Below are 23,591 nucleotides of genomic sequence, written 5' to 3'. Positions count from 1 at the left end.
CCCTCTTTTTCCTCCTCCTCACTATCACTTCCCTTTCCCACCCCTTGCTATACTCTACTATACAAGACAGCTGCACTAACGGGAAACCTGGGAAGGTGCGAAGCCTCGGTGTTTCCCATAGGGACACGTTAATAGTCCTCTCATTGCTACATACAGCATCCATCGCTCATCGCAGATAGCTTCCATCGCAGGAACAGAGGTTTTCCTGAGCTAACGCGCCGTCTTATTTGCCACACGAAGAAGCGCAGGTCGCGTTGTCTCTCGCGGGCGAGCGCGCGTTCTCGCTAGCTTTTCCTGAACGAGGATTGCGCCGCGAGCGCTCGACGGTAACGTACGCATTCCAATTGGCTCCGTGGATTTTCTACAATTTCTCCGGACCACCACCACCATACCCCTCAAATCTGGAGTTACCATCGCCACCAAGCTCTACGCTTCACCTAGACACCACCATCGTCCAGGTGGGCCCAGCTTCAACAATTTCAGAGACATTTCTCACTCCCAGCTACGACGCCACCTCGCTAGGGTAGCCCCTCGTAGCGGCTCGCGGCCCAGCGACATGGTTACGGGCTATGACCCTGCCTCAACTCAGGTACTGTCCATGGAGATTTCATCCCCTGAACAAACTATGCGCTTAGAAAAAGATCTTGAGGATATGATGAGAATATGGAAACGCAAGCAAGCGCAATACGAGCCTGCCTCTCAACTATAATGAGACGCTGCAACTGGTTGCCATTTCACAGCAGTGCAAGGAACGCCTGCGCACCATCCCTGCGTTGGTGTGTTCACCTCTACTCCCTCCTCGCTGCCAGCAAAGCAACGTAAGTGGCGTCCGCGCCAGACGCCTCGCCTGTGTCGAGGCGACTACATCGTGGTCGTTAAACCTCTTGTTCCCTGCGAGTTACGGACATTTGTCCCGGCCGATCATGCGGGCGATGCAATCCGGAGATACCTGGGTGTCCGGACCACCACGCAAGTTCAAGTGTGGCCGATCTGGGAGCAAGACATCTTTATCTGTAGCACGACTATGCTACCTATGGCACAGAGACTCCTCGGGGCCTTCCAGTTGCAAGTGGGGCATCGGCAGCTTCCCGGCCGAGGCCACGCCAGGGCATCAGGGGATGCATGCCGGGGCGTCATCACTACCAAGCTTGCTGAAACCCCGCAGAAGATAGAATTAGAAATGTGTTGGCCTCAAGGAGCCATCCTCGCGTCCGAAAACTCGGAGTTTCAGCGGCGGCGGTGGTGACTTTTGAGGGCACGAAGCTACCCCGCTTCCTATTCTACCACTGCGTGCCGACGTATATCCCCCCTTACAAGAAAACAGTCCCTGTTTGGACTAGGTGCGGAACCATCGGTCATTGACCGCCGGAGTGGCCTCACCCCACTGCTACCCAATGTGCCAAGTGCGGGACCCTCGCACCCGAAGGCCTCACTGACCACGACTGCCACTCCAAATGCCTCCGCTGCCATGGCGCCCACGAGACTGGGACCAGTGACTGCACGAGAAAATACCGGAAACCCGAGCCGTCCTCCACATCTCCTCTTGGGCCCAGCTCATCACTAACTATAACGTAATTTCTGAACGTACATCTACAGCGTCCATGGCCCGAATTTCAACTTCGTGCTTGAAAGTTATGTCTTACGCAAGTAGGTGTCAGGAGTTGATCACGGTCCAATTTGTTTTGCTTAGCAATTCCTGTCTTATAAAACGCGGTATTATATGATGCTCCTAAATTTGCATTCTGATTCGCAAGGACTAATTTATGAAGAACCTAGTTCCCAGCAGCAAAGGTTAAGAAGGGTTTGGAATTGAAACGATTTGAGAACGTAAGAAACACGTTTAGGAAGAATAGTATTGGAAGTTTACCTTCTCGGGACAACACGCGGCCCATGGACAGCTCAAAAGCCCATCCTAAATAAAGCAGCAAGGCGTCGGCATTCAGCTCTAAAAGCATCTGGTTCAGGGTCGTCAGAAAGGGTGCCCCGATGACAACCACTGGCATGTCTTCCACTGTTACGCGAACATCCAGTGCCGCTGACAGGACGTCGGCCCAAGCTTGCGCTGTTATGTTCGCAGTCAGATTGGTCGCAAATGTGGCTATATTGTCGAATCGAATGGTGTCGCGAGCTGTGTTGGCTTCGTTGATAAAACTTTGGACATACCTGCACCATAGAACAATGCTTTTTACTACTACTGCTTCCGTCAGGACAGTGTGTCACGTTATGTTAGCTGTTTATTTGCGTTTGCTTAGAGATACGGCTAAGGAAGCGCAAATTCGGCTACATGAGATTCTCTACATTTGCAGCTATCTAAGCACAAATGTAATTCCCGTGTATATGTAAACCAAGGTGAAGGGTAGCTTTTAGGGGTACTGGAAGTCATGTGTCACAAAAGTCGGGCAAGTTGGGACAATCGCATGAAAAGCAAATATAACAGAGTGATATAAACTGTACAAGAGTGATATTTTTAGGGCATATAAAATCAGGCGTCATGACATGGAGAAACATGACAACAACAATTTGGAGACGGCCTTGATCGTCGACTTAGATGGCTGGTAGTGGCACTTGCACGTCAGCCTTTGTGTGCCGTGTTGTATTTCTTGGGTTAGTTTTGCGTTTCTTCGCATCGCCGAAACGGATCTCGGAGGCAACGTAGAAAGAAGCGCGTGCTTAAGATCTCTGTCAGGTGCCGCAACGAGCCCAGATGTTCACAAGAAAACTGCCTGCGTTTTCAATGCTCATTCATTTAATTTTCGTTAATTATCCTGACAATTATTAGGCCCTTGTCTTAAGTAAACTTAGGCTCAGATATTATACGTATCCAATATAACATTTAGCTTGGATTAAAACCATCTACAATGTACCAGTTTGATTCCTGTCGCTTGTACTAGATCGCTTCCTATCGGGCGCTTGCTTCCGACAGCAAGTGCTTGGAAGAGCAACAAGAATATCGCTCGGTGTGTGCCACTAACATGGTCAATACAAACGCCTTATGTCTCGTCTCGCGCGGCGTCATTGTTAGAGCGCCTTTATTTCAGCGAGTGGAAAGATAAGCTTGCTGTCTCTTCTTTCTTCATAAAATTAATATCTTTGATTCTTAGGATATAAATTGACGAAAAGATATTTTCTAATACATAGACGCAAAAGGAAACACGGACACGTACACAATTGTGGCGCTTTGGGCGTGTTGGTAAGACATGACCAATCTATTCTAAGCGCACAAACAGACGAGGACAAAAAACAAAGTGTGTCATACGTGTTCTTTGTCCTCGTCTGTTCGTGCGCTTAGAATTTAGCGGACACGTAGACAGAGGACTGGTGTCTACTTGCTCCTGTTTCCTTTTCTGCTGTTTTACCTGTAGATATTTATTTATTGATTGATTGATTTATTATTTATTTATTTATTTATTTATTTATTTATTTATTTGAAAGTACCTTACATGGCCACGTGGGCATTGAGTAAGGGAGGCGCGACAGAAATTGCATACACAAAAGGTATAAACCAATTTACGTGAGGTAAGCAAAAAAGATATGAAAGAACACAGCATGTAAAAGAAAGAAGTAATACAATAAAATACAATAAAAGGTCAATGATATAGGAACCAGACACAACAGGTAGCATCAAAAAGTGAAGTACAAGTTACATAGAATAAATTAGTGCACAATAAAATACATGGACAAATGCAAGTGATACAGCGGATACCATGGGTTAATGAAAAAAGGGGGCGGGGGAGGGCTACAACATGAAAGCCATCGCACATGTATCGACGCAAGCAACTGAATGACCCCTAAAGACACTAATCATTACCTATGATATGTTGGGCAGAACATGGTTTGCTGGTGATATGCGCGTTAAGCGACTGCCGAAATTTCACTGAGTTAGCTTCCGCGACTGTAGTATCAGGTAAGCTATTCCACAGGCGAATGGCACACGGAAGCGCCGAATAGTTGAAGGCGTCAGTGTTACCATAAAGTCGCGTGAAACTTAGATTATTTTTGTATTTTGCGAGATGTATGTGGTGACGTATGCAGGCCCAAGACATGATGGTCGAACTGGTACACATAATTATGAAATAGCGACAACAGGGCGATATTACGAGGATCAATTAACAGCTCGAGGGAAAGAAAGAGTTTTATTTGTGTCACACTTGAACGATAGTTATAGTTTTGAGAAATGAAACAATGTGTACCAAATTAGCAATATGTACCAAATGGCTCTCAGTGAGGCAATATTTTCTAATAAGCTTGAGGAATTAATTTTTTTACGATACGTTGCTCAATATTCTGTGAGAGTTACGAGTACAGCATAAGACATCCTAAGTGAACACCATCGCTACATGGGACGCCATCTATGTGACGCCATCGTGCGGCAAACTATGTGTCTATAATATTGGACACTGCCTGAACGAAGGCATTGTAAGCACAATTGGGACTCTGTCTCAGTGTGTTTTCTTGCAGTACTTGTGTTTTTAGTGCCTAACAATAGTTGTACCATGCACTTACTGCCAGCGAAATGCACCGAGTGAAATCAAGACAGAAGCCTTCAAAATAACCCAAATAACTTATTTAAGATAACTTAAACATAAGTACTATACACGTAGCTAGTATTTGCTTACCAGTGCGACCTCAGAAATGGCTCGATGTTGTCATACACGACGTCACTTTTGGCGAACAGCTTGTACATTGCTCGCACCAGGCGCTCAAACTGAGAGCGGTAAGCGCGAATACGCGTCCACGCTTCAATGTGAGGCGTATGCGGGAAGCCGGCTAGTGTCTCTATTACCACCGTCCTAGAACAAATGGCATGAAGAGCAAAGCGTTAGGCTCGATGTTCCTTTATACACATTTTAAGCATGCAATCGTCATCACGCTATTTTACGTCACTCCTATGGCACAGTGCTTTTTAGTTATCCAAGAGACCGTCCACGAGACTTCTTTTGCGAGTCCTGTAGATTCAGTACATGTATTTCTCAAAATTATAACTTCAGGCTTTTGCTAATTTCGCATTGAATATTAATTTTCGTTTAGAAATATAAAACGCAACATCATTTCTGCACAATTTTTTTTTCATTTGCTGGCGCATTTGGAAGTAGCGGTGTCATTTTCCGCAGTGATATCGGTTAAGCAATGGTGCCCCCCAGGAATAGTTCGAATTAACCTGGAAAGTTTCTTAGATATTATACCATAAGGAAATACACCAAAACGCTCAGACATTGTCAGAGAGCTGATACCATAGGTGGCTTAACTGCAGATGGCTGCAGTTAAGCCACGTACGGGAGCAAGGCATGCAACTTTACTGGAAGCTGGATTTTCGCATGCATATTTCTATCCTCTATAGTTCCCGCTGGCTACGGTCGCTCGGGAGGTCTCGCGGAAAATCAGATTCCACAATCAAGAGCATTCCCGCAACCTTTATCGTACGCTCGTCCAGACTCTGCTTGAGTTGAGCTTCTGAAACGGAGTTGTGTGCCTGCGTAGTTAGCAGCCTGTTTCAGAGAGTGGATTTGAACTTTTTCCACCAAGTACGCTACAGACAGACAGCGTGGCATCATTTTTAACCAAGTTTTCTTATAGCGTAAATGGCACAGATCATCCGGGCCACAACGTGACCACTCGGGCATCGTTGCAAGAGCGACAACACGTTGTAAGAATATTTTAGGTGATGACTCTGCGGCCGGCGCCGCGTCCAGATTTTGTTCGCCGCCAAGGCTGTGCCCTGTGGCGGCAAGTGGCGCTAACACACTCGGGACCGCTGGGGAAGGGCGCCCATCCGCGCTGCTTAGGTTATTGCGGCGGAGCCTTGCTCGTTTACCACGCTCGATATACATTTTCCATGGATGTCATTGGAATAATACACCGGGATTCTGCAGTAACGACTCTGATTGTCTATTTGTATGCGCAGCTAATTTTTCAACAGCGTTTTTGTTATATAAATGCTCCGATAGCGATCAAACGTTGGTCTGGAGAGTGGTCGCATTTTCTAGTTACTTGGCACATAAAAGGGGGGAAAATGTTTAATCAGAAAACCTTCCACCAATGAATTACGAAGCGTCTATGCTCAACAAAATGCGTTGGCTGGCAAGTTGGTGTGAATCCATAGTGCTTTTTTAGCGCGAAACGACAACCACAAGCGCTTTGTCCTCTCTTGTTTCTTGTGCTTCTCGCTTCGCGCTGAAAAACACTATGGAAAGCATATAAGCGTCGTATTAAGATCTTCAATGGACACGCGACCGTTGCCAGTCTTACGCTTAGCGTTTCGCAGATGGCTCCATTTCGGCCTCAGACGATGTCGGCTGTATGGTATATGGTATGGTATGAAGAAAATCATTGGTTCAAGCTCATGCTGACGGCTTTGCAGTGCTGCCGCATTCTCATTGTTATGTAATAGTGCAGAACGTCTGCAACGGCCTCTTCATTTTTCTCAGCACGTGGAAAAGTTATGCTCTTTGTGTCAAGCACATGCTCCCTCGTTTCCCAGTATAGAGACTGGCTGTCTGCATTTTCTGCAAAATATTATTCAGTTGTTCTTAATAGCAGTAGGGTACGCATTTGGGCTGGTTGGTTCATGATTAACCGTAGAAAACAGCGCTGAAAGACCGGACGAAGAAATGACCCACAAACCACAGCGCCATGGTTTGTGTCCTTTCTTCGTCCCGTCCTTTACCGCTGTTTTCTACTGTTGTTCTTAATAGCTCAACGAGTTTCGATTTGGGGTGCAGTAGTCGACCTCTGATTTTTGTGTTAGTCAGGGATGCTTGAGCAGCACTGTTTTCTGGTATTGTAATAGCCGATCAGCAACAAGAGCTTCATTAACTTTTGGCTTAAGAATCCAACCAAATAATAAGAGTATGCAGTGGAGCACTTGTGCAGTATCACTTCCGTTTACTATAGTCACATACTCGTATTCCCATACTCGTACTCGTATACACATACTCGTATTCACAAGAATCAATTTATCAAGTTTTCCTTGTAGTTGATCAATGAAGCCATGCCAAGCGTTACTTGCGTTGCCAAGTTGGATCAGGCCCGTGAAATCTGGTGCATTTAGCCACGGCTTCTTATCGAACACGCAGCAGTTCCCATATTTGGGAGGCCTGAGAAGGCTATAAATGCACATTGTATTGTAAAGTTGCAAAAATGTCCGCATAGAAGGGCTACCAGCAAGTCTGATATTCCCAAAAATATTTCGATCGGAATTAGTTCATTTTATGTATAATAACGTACACGAACTCGCACTCTTGCAAAAGAACCTCGCATACCTCTTTGGTCGATCTCAAGGTAATTCGCCGCCCATCAGAGCTGCTTTTTGTCAGGAATTTGTCCGTAATATCTCCACTCTGCAGCTCTTTTTTCCAATTATCCAACCATTCTATCTCTTGTGAGATTATGTCTAAGTCACAGCTATGCTTTATGACACCTTCACGAGAAAACCGATGGTTTAAGGCATCAAAGAGATTTTTAAGGGACAATGTGAATTATTGCGTAGCGTCACTGCCACCCAGACCTATGATTTCTGTAGAACTCTATACCTGACGCCATCGAGCGACTGGGCGCTGGTGTAGAAAGCTTCACCCGCATCTTCTCACAGTTGCTTGGATAAATGTGAGAACGTGTTAGTTTTGGACATACTTTCAGTGCTCCAACATTCTAATGGCCTTCTTTTACGCTGCTTCGTAATGCTCCCCCCATAATCAACGTGCTTCCTCGTTCAGGTACATTTCTCTCAAACGACGATTTCTGATCACTTGGAGAGGTGTGGAGCATCATAAAACGCAAAAACATTCCTTTAGGGTCGCTTGGATGTGTGAGGAAGTTCTGGCAGGATTCTTAGTGACTCACGTATACCCAGTGTTCCCCACATACTCCTGTTTGTTGAAGCTCCGTCACAAAGTCATGAATTTTCACTCCAGCGTCCTCCATAAGTAACATTGCTTGAAAGAACAACTGCGCAAGAACTGTACCCTTTGTGGCACCTTTTGCCGCAAGAACACCTATTGGCTGAGCATAACTTTCACCAAAAGGAGAAAGATACAAGCGAGAGCATGCTCTGCAAGGTCGCCACTGTTTGCCGTCTCTGATACCAGACTAACGTAGGTCACTGACTGAGTTCACATGTTTGCTTTTATGGACTTGCACCTCATCAAAGATTATCATGTCATGCCGCCTAAAGTCATCTTGTTTCGAAGTTTCTTTGTTAAGGCTGACAGAAATTTAGAACCGAAAATTTTTTTTAAAGCGCACCAATGAGATGTAGCGTTGTATTGTCCGTAAGGAAGGCAATGCGGGAATTTCACTCTCCATCAAGAATCTGTATCCAGCAGGTGACCTTATATGAAGGAGAACACACAGCAAAATAGAGTCATCTGAGTACCTTCTAACCATTTTGAGCGATTTATTCCTGCAGCTATACACTTCTGATGTGTCAGCGTATGCAGTCTTATCAATGCACGTCACTGCCACGTCACATGCGTTTCGTATAAAAGCAAGCTGCTCAATAAATCGTCGTTCTTGTTTCGTTATCTGCCTTCCGTGTAGTATCTCGACAGCGACGTAACAGTGGCGACGAGCAGACCCGCGCGAACATGAGTGCCGGGCGGCCGCCAGAATTCGGAGGTGCAGATGGTACCTGGCCGACGTATCGTGTTCGTCTGGAGGCTTACTTCGAAGCCCATAACATCGCAGACGAAACGAAGAAGCGAGCACTCCTGATATCGTCGCTCACGGACAGCGCAGTGGGAATGGTTCATGGGCGTTGCCACCCGAGGAAGGTCAACGAACTCAGCTACGATGAAGTCGTTGGGCATTTGGAAGAATATTATACTCCGCATGTCAACGAGACCGCTGCAAGCTATGTATTCTTCATGCGAGCACAAAAAGCCGGTGAGTCTGTTCAGGATTTCATTGCCGAAATTAGACGGCTGGCGGAAAAGTGCAATTTCGGGGCAGCGTTGGAGCGCATGCTGAGAGACCAAATTGTGTGTGGCGTGCACGATGAAGATGTTAGGCGACACTTACTGACGCAACGGAAGCTCACGCTAGAACAGGCAGAATGCTTTGCAATTTCGGCACAAGAAGCCGCTGAGAACGCCCGAATAATGCACTCTACAGAGCAAGGTTCGGTAAATTTTGCACGCCAAAGGAGCCGGACTGGGAAAGCTCGGCCAAAGCCGGATCTGTGCGGCCAATGTGGACGGTGTGGTAACGAAAGACATGCCGAGGATGAATGTAAACACTTGCGTACGGTGTGCCACAGGTGCGGCAAACGAGGCCACCTGAGCCGAATGTGCCAGTCAGCCACATCTATTCACCGACAACAGATGCCACATGTGGATAGACGACGGCAAGGGGCGTACGCAACGGTAGCTGAAGACTGCACAACCTCGGATGATAACGAGGCCTTGTACACCATAGAGGCCGTCCTTCACCAAGAAGCAAGCATCCGCAAAGTTAAACCCATTTACAAAGTCGTCAGCTGGGATAACGTTCCTCTAACAATGCTGGTCGACACCGGATCACCTGTAAGCATCATTTCAGCAGCGGTGTTTCGGAAATACGAAATGAAGTGGCCGCCGTTGCGAAAAACGCAGCTGAAACTGTCCTGCCTATTGGGTGAACTTCCAGTGCTTGGACAACTATGCATGACGGCCAGATGCGATGGGAAGGATAGGCAAGGCACGGTCGTAGTGGTCGACAGCTTGGGACCGTCGTTATGTGGCAGAGACACGATCAAGGCTTTCAATGAAATCGGAGTGCCTATGCTGACAAACGTCGTCGCGAGCGTGCAACCGATCAAGTTCAACGGACCCAACACGGGACTAGAGGCCCTACTCAGCGAATATGCTGACGTCTTTGCTCCTGGTCTCGGATTGTGCAAGGGACCTCCGGTGACATTCCAGTTGAAAGAAAACGTGGTTCCACGGTTTTTCAAGGCCCGGACTGTACCTTACGCCTTGAAGGACAAGATGTCGGATGCGCTGGATCAGCTAGTAGCCCAAGACGTCCTCACGCCTGTGAAAACCGCCGAGTGGGCAACACCAGTCGTACCCGTTCTAAAGAAGGATGGGTCGCTCAGAATTTGCGGAGATTTTCGGATGACGGTCAATGCGGCCACTGCGACGGAGCAGTACCCGTTGCCACGAGTGGAGGACATTTTTGCGAAACTGAATGGAGGGGAAGTTTTCACGACGTTGGACCTGCGCCAGGCCTACAACCAGCTACCGTTAGATGAGCACGCTCAGAAGATAGCAGTCTTGAACACTCAAAAAGGTCTTTTTTGTTTTAAACGGCTGCCTTTTGGCGTAAGTTCTGCACCGGCCGTGTTTCAGAGACGGATGGACGCGCTTCTGAGCGATATTCCAGGAGTACAGGTGTATCTGGATGATATTATCGTCGCGGAAAAGCGAAGTGACATGTCACGGCTGCGGAAAGTCCTCCAGAGATTGCGAGAATATGGTCTACGGTTGCACAAGGAAAAATGCAAATTTCGTCAAGGCGAGGTCACCTTTCTCGGCCATCGTATCGACGCTAAAGGACTGCGTCCAAAAGACGAGAACATCAAGGCCGTTCGCGAAGCCCCAGAGCCCACTTCGGTGAGCGAGCTCAAAGCATTTTTAGGTCTTGTGAACTATTACGGCAAATTCTTGCCGAACCTGGCGACCGTGCTCGCTCCGCTATACGCCCTTCTCGCCAAAGGTGCCAAGTGGCAGTGGAAGCAGGAACACAAAGAATCTTTTCGGAAAGTTAAGGAGGCAACGGAGGACTCCCAGTTTTTGGCCCATTTTGATCCTGATAAGCCGTTGAGGCTGGAGTGTGATGCGTCACCAGTAGGTATCGGAGCCGTTTTGTCTCACCGTGTCAATGGCGTTGATTACCCTATTGGTTTCCGCTCCAGGAAGCTTACAAGGGCAGAATGTAATTACTCGCAGTTGGAAAAAGAGGCTCTGGCACTCGTGTTCGGGGTTGCCCGATTCAAGGACTACTTGTACGGACATGAGTTTGTCCTGGTGACTGACCACAAACCACTTACTGGTTTATTAAATCCAAAAAAGGCGATACCCCCGATGGCAGCCGCCCGAATTCAGCGTTGGGCCTTGTTTCTCGCTAATTACAGCTATACGGTGCAGTATCGTAAAGGCAGTGACCATTCAAACGCAGATGCCCTCAGCCGATTGCCACTGCCTGGTTCAGCGCCACGAGAAGGCCATTCCGACGAACGGGAGTACGTTTTGTTCGCCCAAGCGATGGAGGAAACGGCGATATGCGCCCGAGAGGTGAAAGAAATGACTGATCGAGACACCACTCTCCAGCAGGTCAAAGAATGGATTTTTGCGGGATGGCCGGTGTTTCGACCCCAGAATCACGAGCAGTACCGGCCGTACTTCAACAGAAGGATGGAACTGACCGTAAGTGACAATTTGGTGTACTGGGGTCATCGCATTGTTTTACCCTTTGCGGCAAGAAGACGCTCACTAAGCCTGCTGCATGAAACTCATCCTGGTATGGTTTCCATGAAGAGTATCGCCAGAACGCTATTTTGGTACCCGGGACTAGACTCTGACATTGAACGACTGGTGAAATCATGCTCTGTTTGTACACAGGCTTCCGCGATGCCACCTGCCCAGGTACCTGCGACATGGCCATCGACCGGGGAAGGTTGGAGCCGTCTGCACGCTGATTTTGCAGGTCCGGTGGACGGACACATGGTCTTGGTCATCGTAGACTCGGAAACGAAATGGATCGAAGCGGTGCCAATGAAGATTGCCACGTCTGAAACCACGGTCAGAGCCCTGAGGTCAATATTTGCACGGTTTGGGCTTCCAAAAACGTTCGTGTCTGACAATGGACCTCAGTTTGTGAGCGGTTTTTTTTCGCGAGTTCTTGGCCCGTAACAAGGTGCAGCAACTAACAACAGCCCCCTATCATCCCCAATCTAATGGGTTAGCCGAGAGAGCGGTGCGCACGCTCAAGGAAGGACTAAAGAAAAATCCGGGCAAAGACTTGATAACGCGGTTGGATCGGTTTTTGTGCAGGTACCGCCGAACACCCGGGCAGGATGGCAAGTCACCGGCTGAACGTTTGCTGGGTTACCAGATTAGGACGAAGATAGACAGCATTAAGCCGAAAGAAAAATATGCTGATGGTTTGCCAGCAGAAGCTACGAGAAAATTTAATGCAGGAGAACCGGTGTGGATGCGCACTTTTGGAAGAAGTCGAAGGTGGATTCCAGGAGTAGTGCACGACCAAAAAGGTTCCAGGATGGTCACCGTGGATTGCGCTCAAGGACAGCACCGACGGCATCTAGATCAGCTAAGACGTCGAGCTGAATCGGTGGACAGTGACCCTGGCCAGAAAAACAAGCAGGAGCCAGTCGAAGAGACTGGGGAAAAAGTGCAAGACAGCCCGGAAGAAACAGCGGCGGAATCACCACCAACGCTCGTGCGAAGATCGACCCGGCCACGGAAACCACCTGAACGTTATGGCTTTTAAAGGGGGAGAGATGATGTGTCAGCGTATGCAGTCTTATCAATGCACGTCACTGCCACGTCAGATGCGTTTCGTATAAAAGCAAGCTGCTCAATAAATCGTCGTTCTTGTTTCGTTATCTGCCTTCCGTGTAGTATCTCGACAGCGACGTAACACTTCTTCAATACTACAGCTTTCGCACTTCAGGATGGTTTGCTTCTCTGGAAAGGCGTTCTAGTGTTTCGTTATTGATTCCTAGTGGTTTTGAGTCGGAGCTGGCCAATTCCTGATCAACATTATGCCTTTCTTTGTGCAGCGATACTTTTGACGTTTAGCAGGCAGTCTTGGTCAGCCGCAGCTTTTCGATATGGGGTCTTTTTTTTCGACGTACAGGCCAAAATGCGAATGTGTTTCAGTTCGGAACTAATTTTGTAGCGTTAGCTATACGGGCCGAGCCGGAGCGGTTTCGCGTGCACGTACAAGAGCCGCGCTGCGCATGTGCGAGGAGCAGTGACGTCACACAGCGCACATTTCGCCACCGACGACAACGCCGCGACGATTCCCTAAGAACGCGACACAAACCAGACGGAGCCCTCACGACGAAACCTCGTGGCCTGAACACCTGTCGACGCGACGTAGAAGCATCGGGACAAGCCGACCTAGCCGTGACCCGACGGCGCGACTTAACCGTAACGGAATAAGACGAACCACCGACCTTGACGGCCTTATTGATAGCCACAACGACACCGCACTGGTCGATACCGGAGCCGACTACTCCGTCGTCAGTGGCCCGTTCGCCGTCAAGCTGAAAAAAGTAAAGACCACTTGGGAAGGACCCAAAATCCGGGCAGCTGGAGGCCACCTGATAACAACAACTGGAATTAGCCGCGAAAAGAACCACGATTGACAGTCACTTATCCCGCGAGCTTCGTAACCCTGCAGCGTTGCCCAAGAGATATCATTGGTATGGACTTCTTAAACCTACACGGTGCAGTCATCCACCTGAGATAGGAGTCGATAACACTATCCGAATACAAAGCACTACCGCCGCACACGCCGCCAGGAAAGCACGCTTTGAATGTGCTGGAAAACCAAGTCACCATTGCCCCTCGCTCTCGTGTCATTTCCGTCGGCACTCAGAAATCAGCAGACCTAGAAGGTGTCGTTGAAGGCGACCATCACCAAATAATTAAACGCAAGATTTGCATCGCAAGAGGAATAGCCGAGCTGCGGAGAGGAAAAGCAACACTGATACTCACATATTTCAGCAACGAGTACAAGCACGTGAAGAAAGGCACGCCGGTCGCCTCCATCGAAGAAATTGGGGAAGCCACCAATGCTTTCGCTCTCACCGATTCTTCCGAGCCTACTCCGACGAACCGAGCTCCTCAACCAGCTTTCGACGTCAATCCCAGCCTTTCGAAGCATAAGCAAGAACAGCTCAAAACCCTGCTTTGAAATACAGGGACTACTTTCCGTCGTCGTCAAGAATTCCGCAGACCCCTGTCGCATCACTGCAGATAAGTGCCACACCGCCCGTCAGAGCATGTACAGAGTCTCGACGCGAGAACGCGAGGCCGTAAAGGAACAAGTCGACGCAATGCTACGCGACGACATCGTTCAGCCGTTCAAGAGTCTGTGGGCTTCTCCCGTGGAGTTAGTGAAGAAGGACGAAACCCTACGCTCTGCGTCGATTATCTCCGCGTGAACAAGATTGCGAAAAACGACGTGTACCCTCTCCCACAGATAGTCGACTCTCTGGATCGACTCCGCAACGCGAGGTGCTTTTCGTCGATGGACCTCAAGACCGGCTATTGGCAAACCGAAGTCGACGAGAGAGACCGGGAGAAGACTGCCTTTATAACTCCAGACGGCCTCTTCGAGTTCAAGGTTATGCCCTTTGGTCTTTGCTCGGCGCCTGCGACTTTCCAACGCGTTGTGAACTGTATTTAAGTTCAACCCACTCCTGCATGGGCCCGAGAAGGGCCTGCAGTATTGTGAAATAAATAAAATAAAAATAAAGCTGTGGATACAGTACTGGCAGGATTTAAGTGGCAGGCTTGCCTCGTGTACTTGGACGACGTCATTGTGTTTGCCTCAAACTTCGACGAACACCTCCGGCGCCTTGACGCTGTACTTCAAGCAATCAATACCCCTAGCCTCACCTTGAAGCGTGAAAAGTGGTGATTTGCATACGAGAAGATATTGTTCTTGAATCACGTGATCAGCAAGTCCGGAGTGTGCGCAGACCCACGGAAAGCAGCTGCCATCGCCGCCTTCCCGCCCCCCACTGACAAGAAGGCCGTACGCCGATTTCTCGGCTTCTGCGCCTATTACAGACGCTTCGTTAAGGCCTTTTCACGGATCGCCGAACCGCTAACAGCAAATCACGAAAGCCGGCGCCGAATTCAGGTGGGAGACGGTACAAACGACACCTGCAGATGCCTCCGCTACGAGCGCATTTCGACGATTACGCCGATACGGACATGCACACCGACAAGGACTCGGCGCCGTCCTTGTACAGAAGGCTGACGGACTAGAAAGGGCGATCAGTTATGCTATCTGATCGCTATCCATGGCAGAAGCCAACTATTCCACAACGGAAAAGGAGTGTCTTGCCGTCATAAAGGCTATGTCAAAGTTTCTCCCCTACCTCTACTGCAGGCCCTTCAACGTTGTGAGCGACCACCACGCCTTTTGTTGGCTAGCTGACTTGAAGGACCTTTCAGGTCGCCTTGCACGGTGGAGTCTGAGGCTTCAAGAATTCGACATTGCCGTCGTTTAAAAGTATGGAAGAAAGCACTCTGACGCCGACTACCTGTCTCGTGCCCCCGTCGACCCACCGCCGCAGGACGACCAAGATGACGACTGCTTCTTAGGAAACATAAGTGCAGACGACTTCGCCGAACAACAGCGAGCCGACCCAGAACTCAGGGGCCTTGTGGAATAACTCGAGGGCAGGGCCACCGTTGTTCCAAAGGTATTCACGTGGGGACTGACATCATTTTTCTTGCGCAACGGCGTTCTCCAAAAGAAGAACTTCTTGCCGCTTCGAGCCGACTGCGTTCTTGTGGTGCCCTCGGCATTGCGACCAGAGGTGCTGCAGGCTCTGCACGACGATCCGACGGCTGGTCACCTCGGCGTTTCCCGCACGCTCGCAAAAATACGGGAAAAGTACTACTGGCCGCACCTTGCGGCCGACGTCGCTCGCTACGTAAAGGCCTGCCGAGACTTTCAGCGACGTAAGACACCTTCATAGTTAATTTACAGCGCGAAAAACGAGAGACAAAAGAAGAAATACAACACAGGACAAGCGCTGACTGCCAACTACAACATTTATTGCGCATAACCCATGCTTAAATAACATCGCTGTGTACCACGTGAACATGAGGGGGCGAAAAAGGTAAAAGCTTATTACAAAAACCAAACAGAAACTGTAGTAACTATCCTCGTATGTCCAGATAGTCTATCTCTTTTTGAATTAAGCTGATTGAGGCCTGAGCAACGCACACATCTGACAGAGAGCTTATATGCGCAGCCAACACGATTTCCCGCTGCGTCTGCCCCCTGTGTCGATACAGAATGGCCGTGTTACCAAATAAAGCCACACAACCACAATCGTGACAGTGCAGCGATAGGTGCGAGCTAGCTTGGCCTTTTAGGGAATTATTGTGCTCACGCAGACGCACAATAATGCAGCGCCCCGTCTGCCCAATATAGACACGGTCACACGAAAGTGGAATCGAGTACACTGCGGAAGCACAGCAAGGAATGTACTTGTTTACGTGTCTTATCTGACATGCACTTTCCCGTGTGTTCGACCTGTTAGCAATGCGCCGGTCAACACTCGCACAAAGTTTCCCAGCTTATTGGGGGCCACTTAGAAATACATTAACGAAAGTTACGTATGATATTCACATCATCGCACCATAAAGTACACTTAGTCCGCCAGAACGACGCAGTGTCTTCTTCATTTCTTACGAGGCTGGACGATGGCCTCATGTTGACCGAGGATGATGCCACATTGATTGACAGCCGCTTTGTAGACTAGGACGTAGGCCACATACGCCCAGGTAGTCTACATAGCACTATCCAGGCCTACCAGCCTCGACGGCCTATACCTCACCAATGCGAAAGGTGACTTCAGGTTCCGACATGTCGCCGGCCTTATAGACATACAATTTGTCGACGAAATGACCGAGGTATCCACGACTTCCAACAGCTGTACTATGCCTCATACTTTACTACACATGGACCTCTCGTCACCGCGATCACGACCGGATCCAATAACAAGTCATGACCAGCTGCTGGTGCTCACTAACTACGGTGAAGCTGACCTCGTTCAAGAACTGTGAAGAACCTCTTCCACACATGCAAACGGGTTCGTGAAACGTGCGTGCGTTCTCCATCATTAGGGGCAAGTATAAGCACTACATATCAGCTTACCGCTTCTGGTGTTGGTAATACCCTCGTTGCCGTTGGCAGCTTTACCTAACTGTAAACAAGTGGTTATATAACACACATGCGGCTCTTCAACATATGTGTGCGAATAAAATTTATAGAGATCTTTAGCGTCATTTCGTAACGTTTCGCTCAGTAAAAAAAATTACGCCGCAGTCACCTTCCAGCCGCATGCTTCGCATAACATCGATTCCCACTGTACGTGGGATCCAAGACCTTGTGGGATCTGCCGAATTTTTTTAAAGAATGTATTATCATCCGACGTATCTAGGCAACATGCCGGAGGTTGCGCCTCTGAATTACGAGTGAATACAAAAAATACAAAAAAGTCATGCAGAACGGCCGGAAACAACTAGAAACAATTCAGTTGAATTCCTCGGTTCAGTGAATCTCTACTGCGCAGGTGCTCACAGAAGGATTCGCAAAACCCGACAGGCGTCCCCACACTGGCAGAGCGTGCTGACACAAAAAAATTGTGCGAATGTCTGCGCATGCGCGAAATCTCTGCCGGTCGAAAATAATTCTCTAGTTCATTTACAATGGCATTACTTTGCGCCCAAATCACTGGCAATATGTCCTGCTCAGCGGTAAGCAAAACGCCGGGCTCTGCCAGCGCTGGTCACCGTCGCACACGGTAAATATACAGTGGAGTCTCGTTGATACGATTCTGCTTAATACGTTTTTAGGCGTAATACGTTTTTCTTTTTATCTCCGGCCTAGGTCGTTTGGAAATAATGCATTTCCATCCAGTTTAGTACGATCACAGTTTCCCCAAATAGGATATTACGACCGCGAAAGTGGGCCTTGATTCAGATATCTAGAAATGCTACGTTTATTGTCGGTATACTAGCTCAAGCCGCGTCCCAACAAGCCAAGCTGCAGAGCCGCTGAAGACGCAGTAGCGTCGATTTTGTGGCGAAGAGATCGCTGCCAGTCGCGGCCGCTGCGTCAATTGATGATGATTATGATGCGCCAGGCAATGCACCGCGCCATCTAGCGAAACGTTTGCGCACCGTGGAAGATATCACTGCCGAGTCCTGTGGTCTGGCGGCAGTTGCGGACGATGCTTGCTAGGGAGGTCGCAGCTGTAGCGCGCCACCAGCGTGCTCCGCTGGCGAGCGACCGCCTGTCCGGTGTTCCGAAATATTCTCTGAGCACCTGTACATAAAATGGCCCTTGGCACCAATAATATTAACGTGATTTGCGCCATATAAGTTGATGATGAATCGCGAAGTGACAAAAAATATCATAAATTATGAAAGCTGACGAATCGCCAAATACATATGTCTAATTAAATGCGCCGACGAATAAAGTGGGCCCCGCACCTAGGCTTGGAGAGGTTCACGGCTACGTCAAACCACAGCGGGAAGCCCCAGAGCACGGAGGTGTTGACTAGTGCCTCGAGAACAAGCCGAGCTCCATCGAGGGCAGCGGTGACGTCATCGGTGAGGTGGTGCATTGGGTACAGGTAGGGCCACGAGATGCCCATATCTCGGCGCACGTCTTTGAGCCGTGCCAGTTCATGGTCGGCATTAGCTGGAGCCAGCACGCAGCTGCGGTAGAACAGTGCAGCCTTCTGGCTGGCGGCTGCTTTTGCAGCATGCGCGGCTGTGGTCGCTGGAAGCTTCGAACTTTTCGATGTGGCAGCCAGCGCATCGTTACCAATGGACTCGCGTAGATGGAAGGCGATCTCGTCGAACACGCTCCGTCCCTGTGAGCGTTCAACGCGAGGTCAGAATTTTTTTCACAGGTAAACACGTTCGTCATGAGCATTTGGTAAAACAATGCGAAATCATTTGCAGAACAGATGAAGCCAGTCTTAGTTGCAGATGTAATGGTATGCATAGCACAAAATATGCCGGAAGGGTAAAGTTACTAGAACTTGCTCTTATGTGGGCTAGTTGATAGTATGTAATCTTGAAAATGAGGCGTAACTTCGCACTGTCTCATTCAAGCACACTAACACACGCAAGTACTCACGGCCATATCAAGCAACGTATCCCTGTTGGAGTCAAAGAAGGCTCGGAGGCGAACGTGGGGCCCAGGCAAAGAGTTACCGCACTCGTGGACATTTTTTTACCTGACTTCTACGTTGACTGGCACGCTCTGGTTTAGTGACAGCGAAGTTAGGGCTGTTAGAGGCAGAAAGCTTATACTTCAACAAACAAAAGAGAACAAAAGTTTACACCCTTACTAATTTTGCGTGGACTCACAATCGTTACTCTCTCACTTGTCTTTTTATCGTTGACATTTCAGCTTTAAAAACATAAGACCTGAGCTCAAAGATCATTATTGCTCAAAGACCGCAATTAAGCCTATGAATGGAAAGGCGCGTGCTTTTACGTAACTTTGGCGTTGTCTTGATGCAGTAAAACTTGAAGGACGCTAGCTCTTCGCCTTCAAGAGTAGAACGCGATAGCGTCAACGATCCACGTTCGCATCGCCTTCTAAATAGCTGGCCTAGCTTCGATTCTCGGTGGACATCTCAAGCGTACCGCAAGGAGAGGAACGTTTGTGCGCGTAATAGTGGGCGTTTCAAGCTATCACAGAATGCCGACTGCAAGTGCAGTGGCGAAGTGCCCACTACGCCCTAATGATTCCTTTTGCGATTGGGTGAAGTGTCCACTACACTTCCGTGAGGCAACACGCTACATTGCGCAGCTGCACACTTTGTTAATGCTGTTGCTGATAATTGATGATTAAATTATGCCTGTACACTTTGTAGGCATTTAAACCAACCGTTCGTTGCGAAATTCACATGACTTGACACCTGGTGCGATGGCCGGCAACTGATAGTTCGTCCATCGCGATGAAGCAAGCTTGTTTTATGCCAGCAGGCCGACCGCGGCTGAAAGCTCTTCTCTACAACAGCTTCCGCCATGTTCGAGTTTTGTGACATTGCTCGCACATTGCATCAAGTTAAAGCTAAGCTTCTGAGTGCCAGATCCGCGTGTGAAGAAAACCGTACTCACTAAATGATGAAAGTAGTGTGCGGACAGCGCCGCCTCATTTCAGTTGTCTGCCAACGCCGCTTCCGCTCTTTTGCGCACCACATTTGTAGCGGTTCGCGGTCGGCGCGCTCCCAGGACCGTCCGAATTAACAGGGTTGCAGTCAAGTACAACATAATCAACGAGAGTTTGATGCTATTAAACAATGCATATGCTGGCCGGTACCAGGAAACACGTCCGAATTATCCGATTTACCCGAAATAACAAGGGGCAAATTAACGAGATTTTACTGTATAAGGTTAGCTATGCAAAATATGGCAGGTTTTTTGGACGATCATGCTTACCAAATTCATGGAATAAATAAAATTTATAATACTGCCAGATAAATAAACTTTCTTTACTGCCAGACTTTATCAGATCATCTCCCGAGAAATTCTGGTGGGCTGTGACACCGGCTTCTTCACCTTCTGACACATTTTTTTGTAAATAATAAAGTGCGCGGGATGAGAAAATCGTGTGTACTCCTTTTAATGATCATTATAAGGGCGTGTTTAAAGGTGATAACGGTTGTCTACCATGATTTTCTACAAAACTGCCTTCCCTACCTGGCCTTTTTATTTCGGAACACGGAATTTTAAATCTCCTTTGAAAGCTTCATATTATGAAATCTCCACGACCTGATGGTGTCCCAAACTGTTTTTGAAAGTGTTATGCAGAATGGTCTGCGAAATACTCACACATTCTATTTACGAGGTCTATTAACGAAAGAACATTACCGGAAGACTGGAAAGTTGCTAGGGTAAAACATTTACATAAATCAAGGGACAACGCTTGCAGAAAAAATTACAGGCCAATTTCATTAACTTCAACATCCTGCAACCTCTTAGAACATATCATTCACAAACATATAGTTAGTTTTCTTGACGAATATCAAGTTTTAACAGATATGCAGCATGGTTTAAGAAATGACCATTCGAAAACCGCTCAGCTTGCTGAGATCGTACATAACTTCACTTGCACTCTAAAGAAATGGAAACAAACAGATGCCATTTTGTGGATTTCAGCAAAGCATTCGATAAGGTCTCTCATGTTAAACTGCTTCATAAGCTAGGAGCTGTGTGAAGAAATGGCAAAATGATAGCATTGAATAAAGATTACCTTAGTGACCGCCATCACCTTGTTAATGTAAATAAAACAGTGTCACATGCAGGGCTAGGCAAAGGTACTTTGAAATTGTATCGCGATATGAAACAATATGCTCAGGCAAGAAGTATTGGAGATACAGATACAAGATACTGCCGCAATAATTGTATCCGATACGATACTTGGCAATTCTATCTTAAGATACTTCGATACATTCTCAAATATGTTATTATAGATCCATATCACGTAGCAGCAAACGCCTATGCACGAAAATATCTTCTTTAAAATTTCTTAACTATGACCTACTTCGTTTCACTTGAATGAAGTGGTTTGTTAGTATCTCAAAAGTTTCGCCCTTCTTTTTCAAAGTACATTAGTTTCCTTCCAAAACAACTTATTGGGCTTTATTTTGGCTTCTTCAAAGGACAACTCTTTATACGCTTCGCTGACAGCGGTTCTTGCTTGTCATTTTTGCAGTTGATGAGAGTCGCTGCTCAGCTTGCGGACTAGCTAGCGGGTGGCCATATAATCACGATGACTTCTATAAGAAGCCTTAGCACGACGGCGGAAATACCGGTGTGGACCTTTACCTTGTCCGCAAAAGACAGTTTGCACCATACCTTATAACCGGACAGGTGTACAGCAGCAACAACGCTGGGAGCGACATTATTTTTTTTTGGGGGGGGGGGGACATGGTGTATACTAGGGGTTTGAGACCTTTCGCTGGCTGCCCGGCCAGCACACATGACCGCTTTTGTCCCATTAGTTTTTATTTTCTAAATAAGTATGTTCGTGAGCTACACAGACATGACAGGTCTCAAGCATTCCTTTCGTGAGGAACATGTGGTCACCACGTGCTGAAACATAACTGTGGAACAAAAAGTCTATATTTTAGAATCCGCGTCCAATTCACTCTTTGTGTACATCGGTATCGATGTTTCTCGAATCCTGACTCAAAGTCCCGATCAGAAATGACCTATATATGAGATATGGAAAAGGCTTCCTTTGGAATGACAACGTCATTTTGTTAAAACTCTCTCCAACCATCCTCATTGTCCCGGCCCTTGGAACTAAATTTCGCGACTGCGGCCCGCTGGCTATAAGCTGATTTTGAGACCCCTGGTGTATACGTAGACGGACGTAAAACTGCAATGAATTTTCATATTCTACTTATCTGCGGGCGTAAAGGGTTATTTGTTAATATAGTCACTAACGTGCAATCTTTTAGCAATTTTTCTTCAACGAGAGAACACGTGCAACACCGAAACGTCTCAGACGTATTGTATAGTTGCACAAAGCGTCGCAGGACATCGCCGCTATTCACGCTATTGCCTCTCATAGCTCCCATTACGCGGCGATTAGTAATACGAAAAATATTTAAAGCCTAAAACAGGAAAACAAATATAAGTAAAATAGAGAGGTCATTCTGTATCAAACATTCACATTGAATGAGTACAGAAACGCAATACAGACGTCGCCCTTAAAGGGGTACTGACACCTTTTTTTGGAAGGCAAGTTTCCTCTGCCATACAAATGTCCTGTATGCAGAGACGGCTCTGAGCAAGTGTGAAGCTCAGCAAATGTTGATAAGATATTTTAATTTGATATCAAAGTCAATTTTTCCATGGCGCACCTACTGACATCGACACCAGCTTGACGTCAGGCTACAGTACAAATTCTGGTGACTTCACGCAGCAGTCTGACTACTTGTGATGACGTTAGGTACCAGAACTTCCAAGATGGCCGCCTGTGCGTCACCAACGGAGCCACGCTGCGGAGCGGCCGTGGAAACGTCATTATGTATTGTGCGAGCACGTGACGAGAAGCTCATACCATGTCGTGACGTCAGGGTACAGTAGAAACCGAAACTAGCTTTTAAAAACATACTCTAATTACTTTTTCAGGGCGCACTCGCGCTTAGCACTACTTTTTTAGGCTCTTGAGGGCTTAAAACCCGCGCGCTTGTCTTCCTCACCTTCTGCCCTCACTGGAGGACTCTGGCGGAAAAATAAAATTGCGTCACTGCCCTTAGACTTATTCAGATGGCTTAGTGGCACCAGTCAGCTTGAGAAGCGGAGCTTGGCCAGCGCTTATTGTTTCGCACGGTTGTGTTGCGATAGAAGTATCTTGTATCTTAAGATACACGATGCATGAACGAATGTATCGGAAATACAGATACAGATACTCGTCTTTCGAGACGTATCGCGATACAGATACAAGATACCCATGGAGTATCTAAGATAGTATCTAAGATACATGTATCTTCGATACTGCCCAGCACTATAATCACATGTAGCTCCTGTTAAGTCTGGCGTCCCACAAGCACACGTCCTTGGGCCCATTTTATTTTTTATATATACTAATGATATTGTCGCTAACCTATCCGTAAAAGTCAGGCTTTACGCTGATGACTGCGTGTTTTATGAAGAAATAACAACGCAAGAAGGCCAGCTTATGTTAAACGGGGATTTTAATAAGGTACTTGACTGGTGTAAGCAGTGGCAAATGTGCATTAATTTTGAAAAGACAGTACAAATGCGCGCAACATTGAAAAAGTAGCCACTAATATATTGCTA

At 47.6% G+C, this 23,591-nt stretch overlaps 1 protein-coding gene across 1 annotated transcript; it reads left to right on the top strand.

Moving 5' to 3' along the window:
- The first annotated feature begins 9,638 nt into the window (after positions 1 to 9,638).
- Positions 9,639 to 12,071, top strand: LOC119405924 (uncharacterized protein K02A2.6-like). Its single transcript, XM_037672747.1, has 3 exons — positions 9,639 to 11,402; positions 11,598 to 11,777; positions 12,030 to 12,071. The coding sequence occupies exons 1-3, from the start codon at positions 9,639 to 9,641 to the stop codon at positions 12,069 to 12,071; spliced, it is 1,986 nt and encodes a 661-aa protein (XP_037528675.1).
- Positions 12,072 to 23,591: the final 11,520 nt, after the last annotated feature.

The sequence above is a fragment of the Rhipicephalus sanguineus genome, chromosome 9 (assembly GCF_013339695.2).
Source record: "Rhipicephalus sanguineus isolate Rsan-2018 chromosome 9, BIME_Rsan_1.4, whole genome shotgun sequence".
NCBI lineage: Eukaryota > Metazoa > Arthropoda > Arachnida > Ixodida > Ixodidae > Rhipicephalus > Rhipicephalus sanguineus.
The sequence above is the reverse complement of the archived record's forward strand: the minus strand, read 5'-3'. Positions and strand labels throughout refer to the sequence as shown.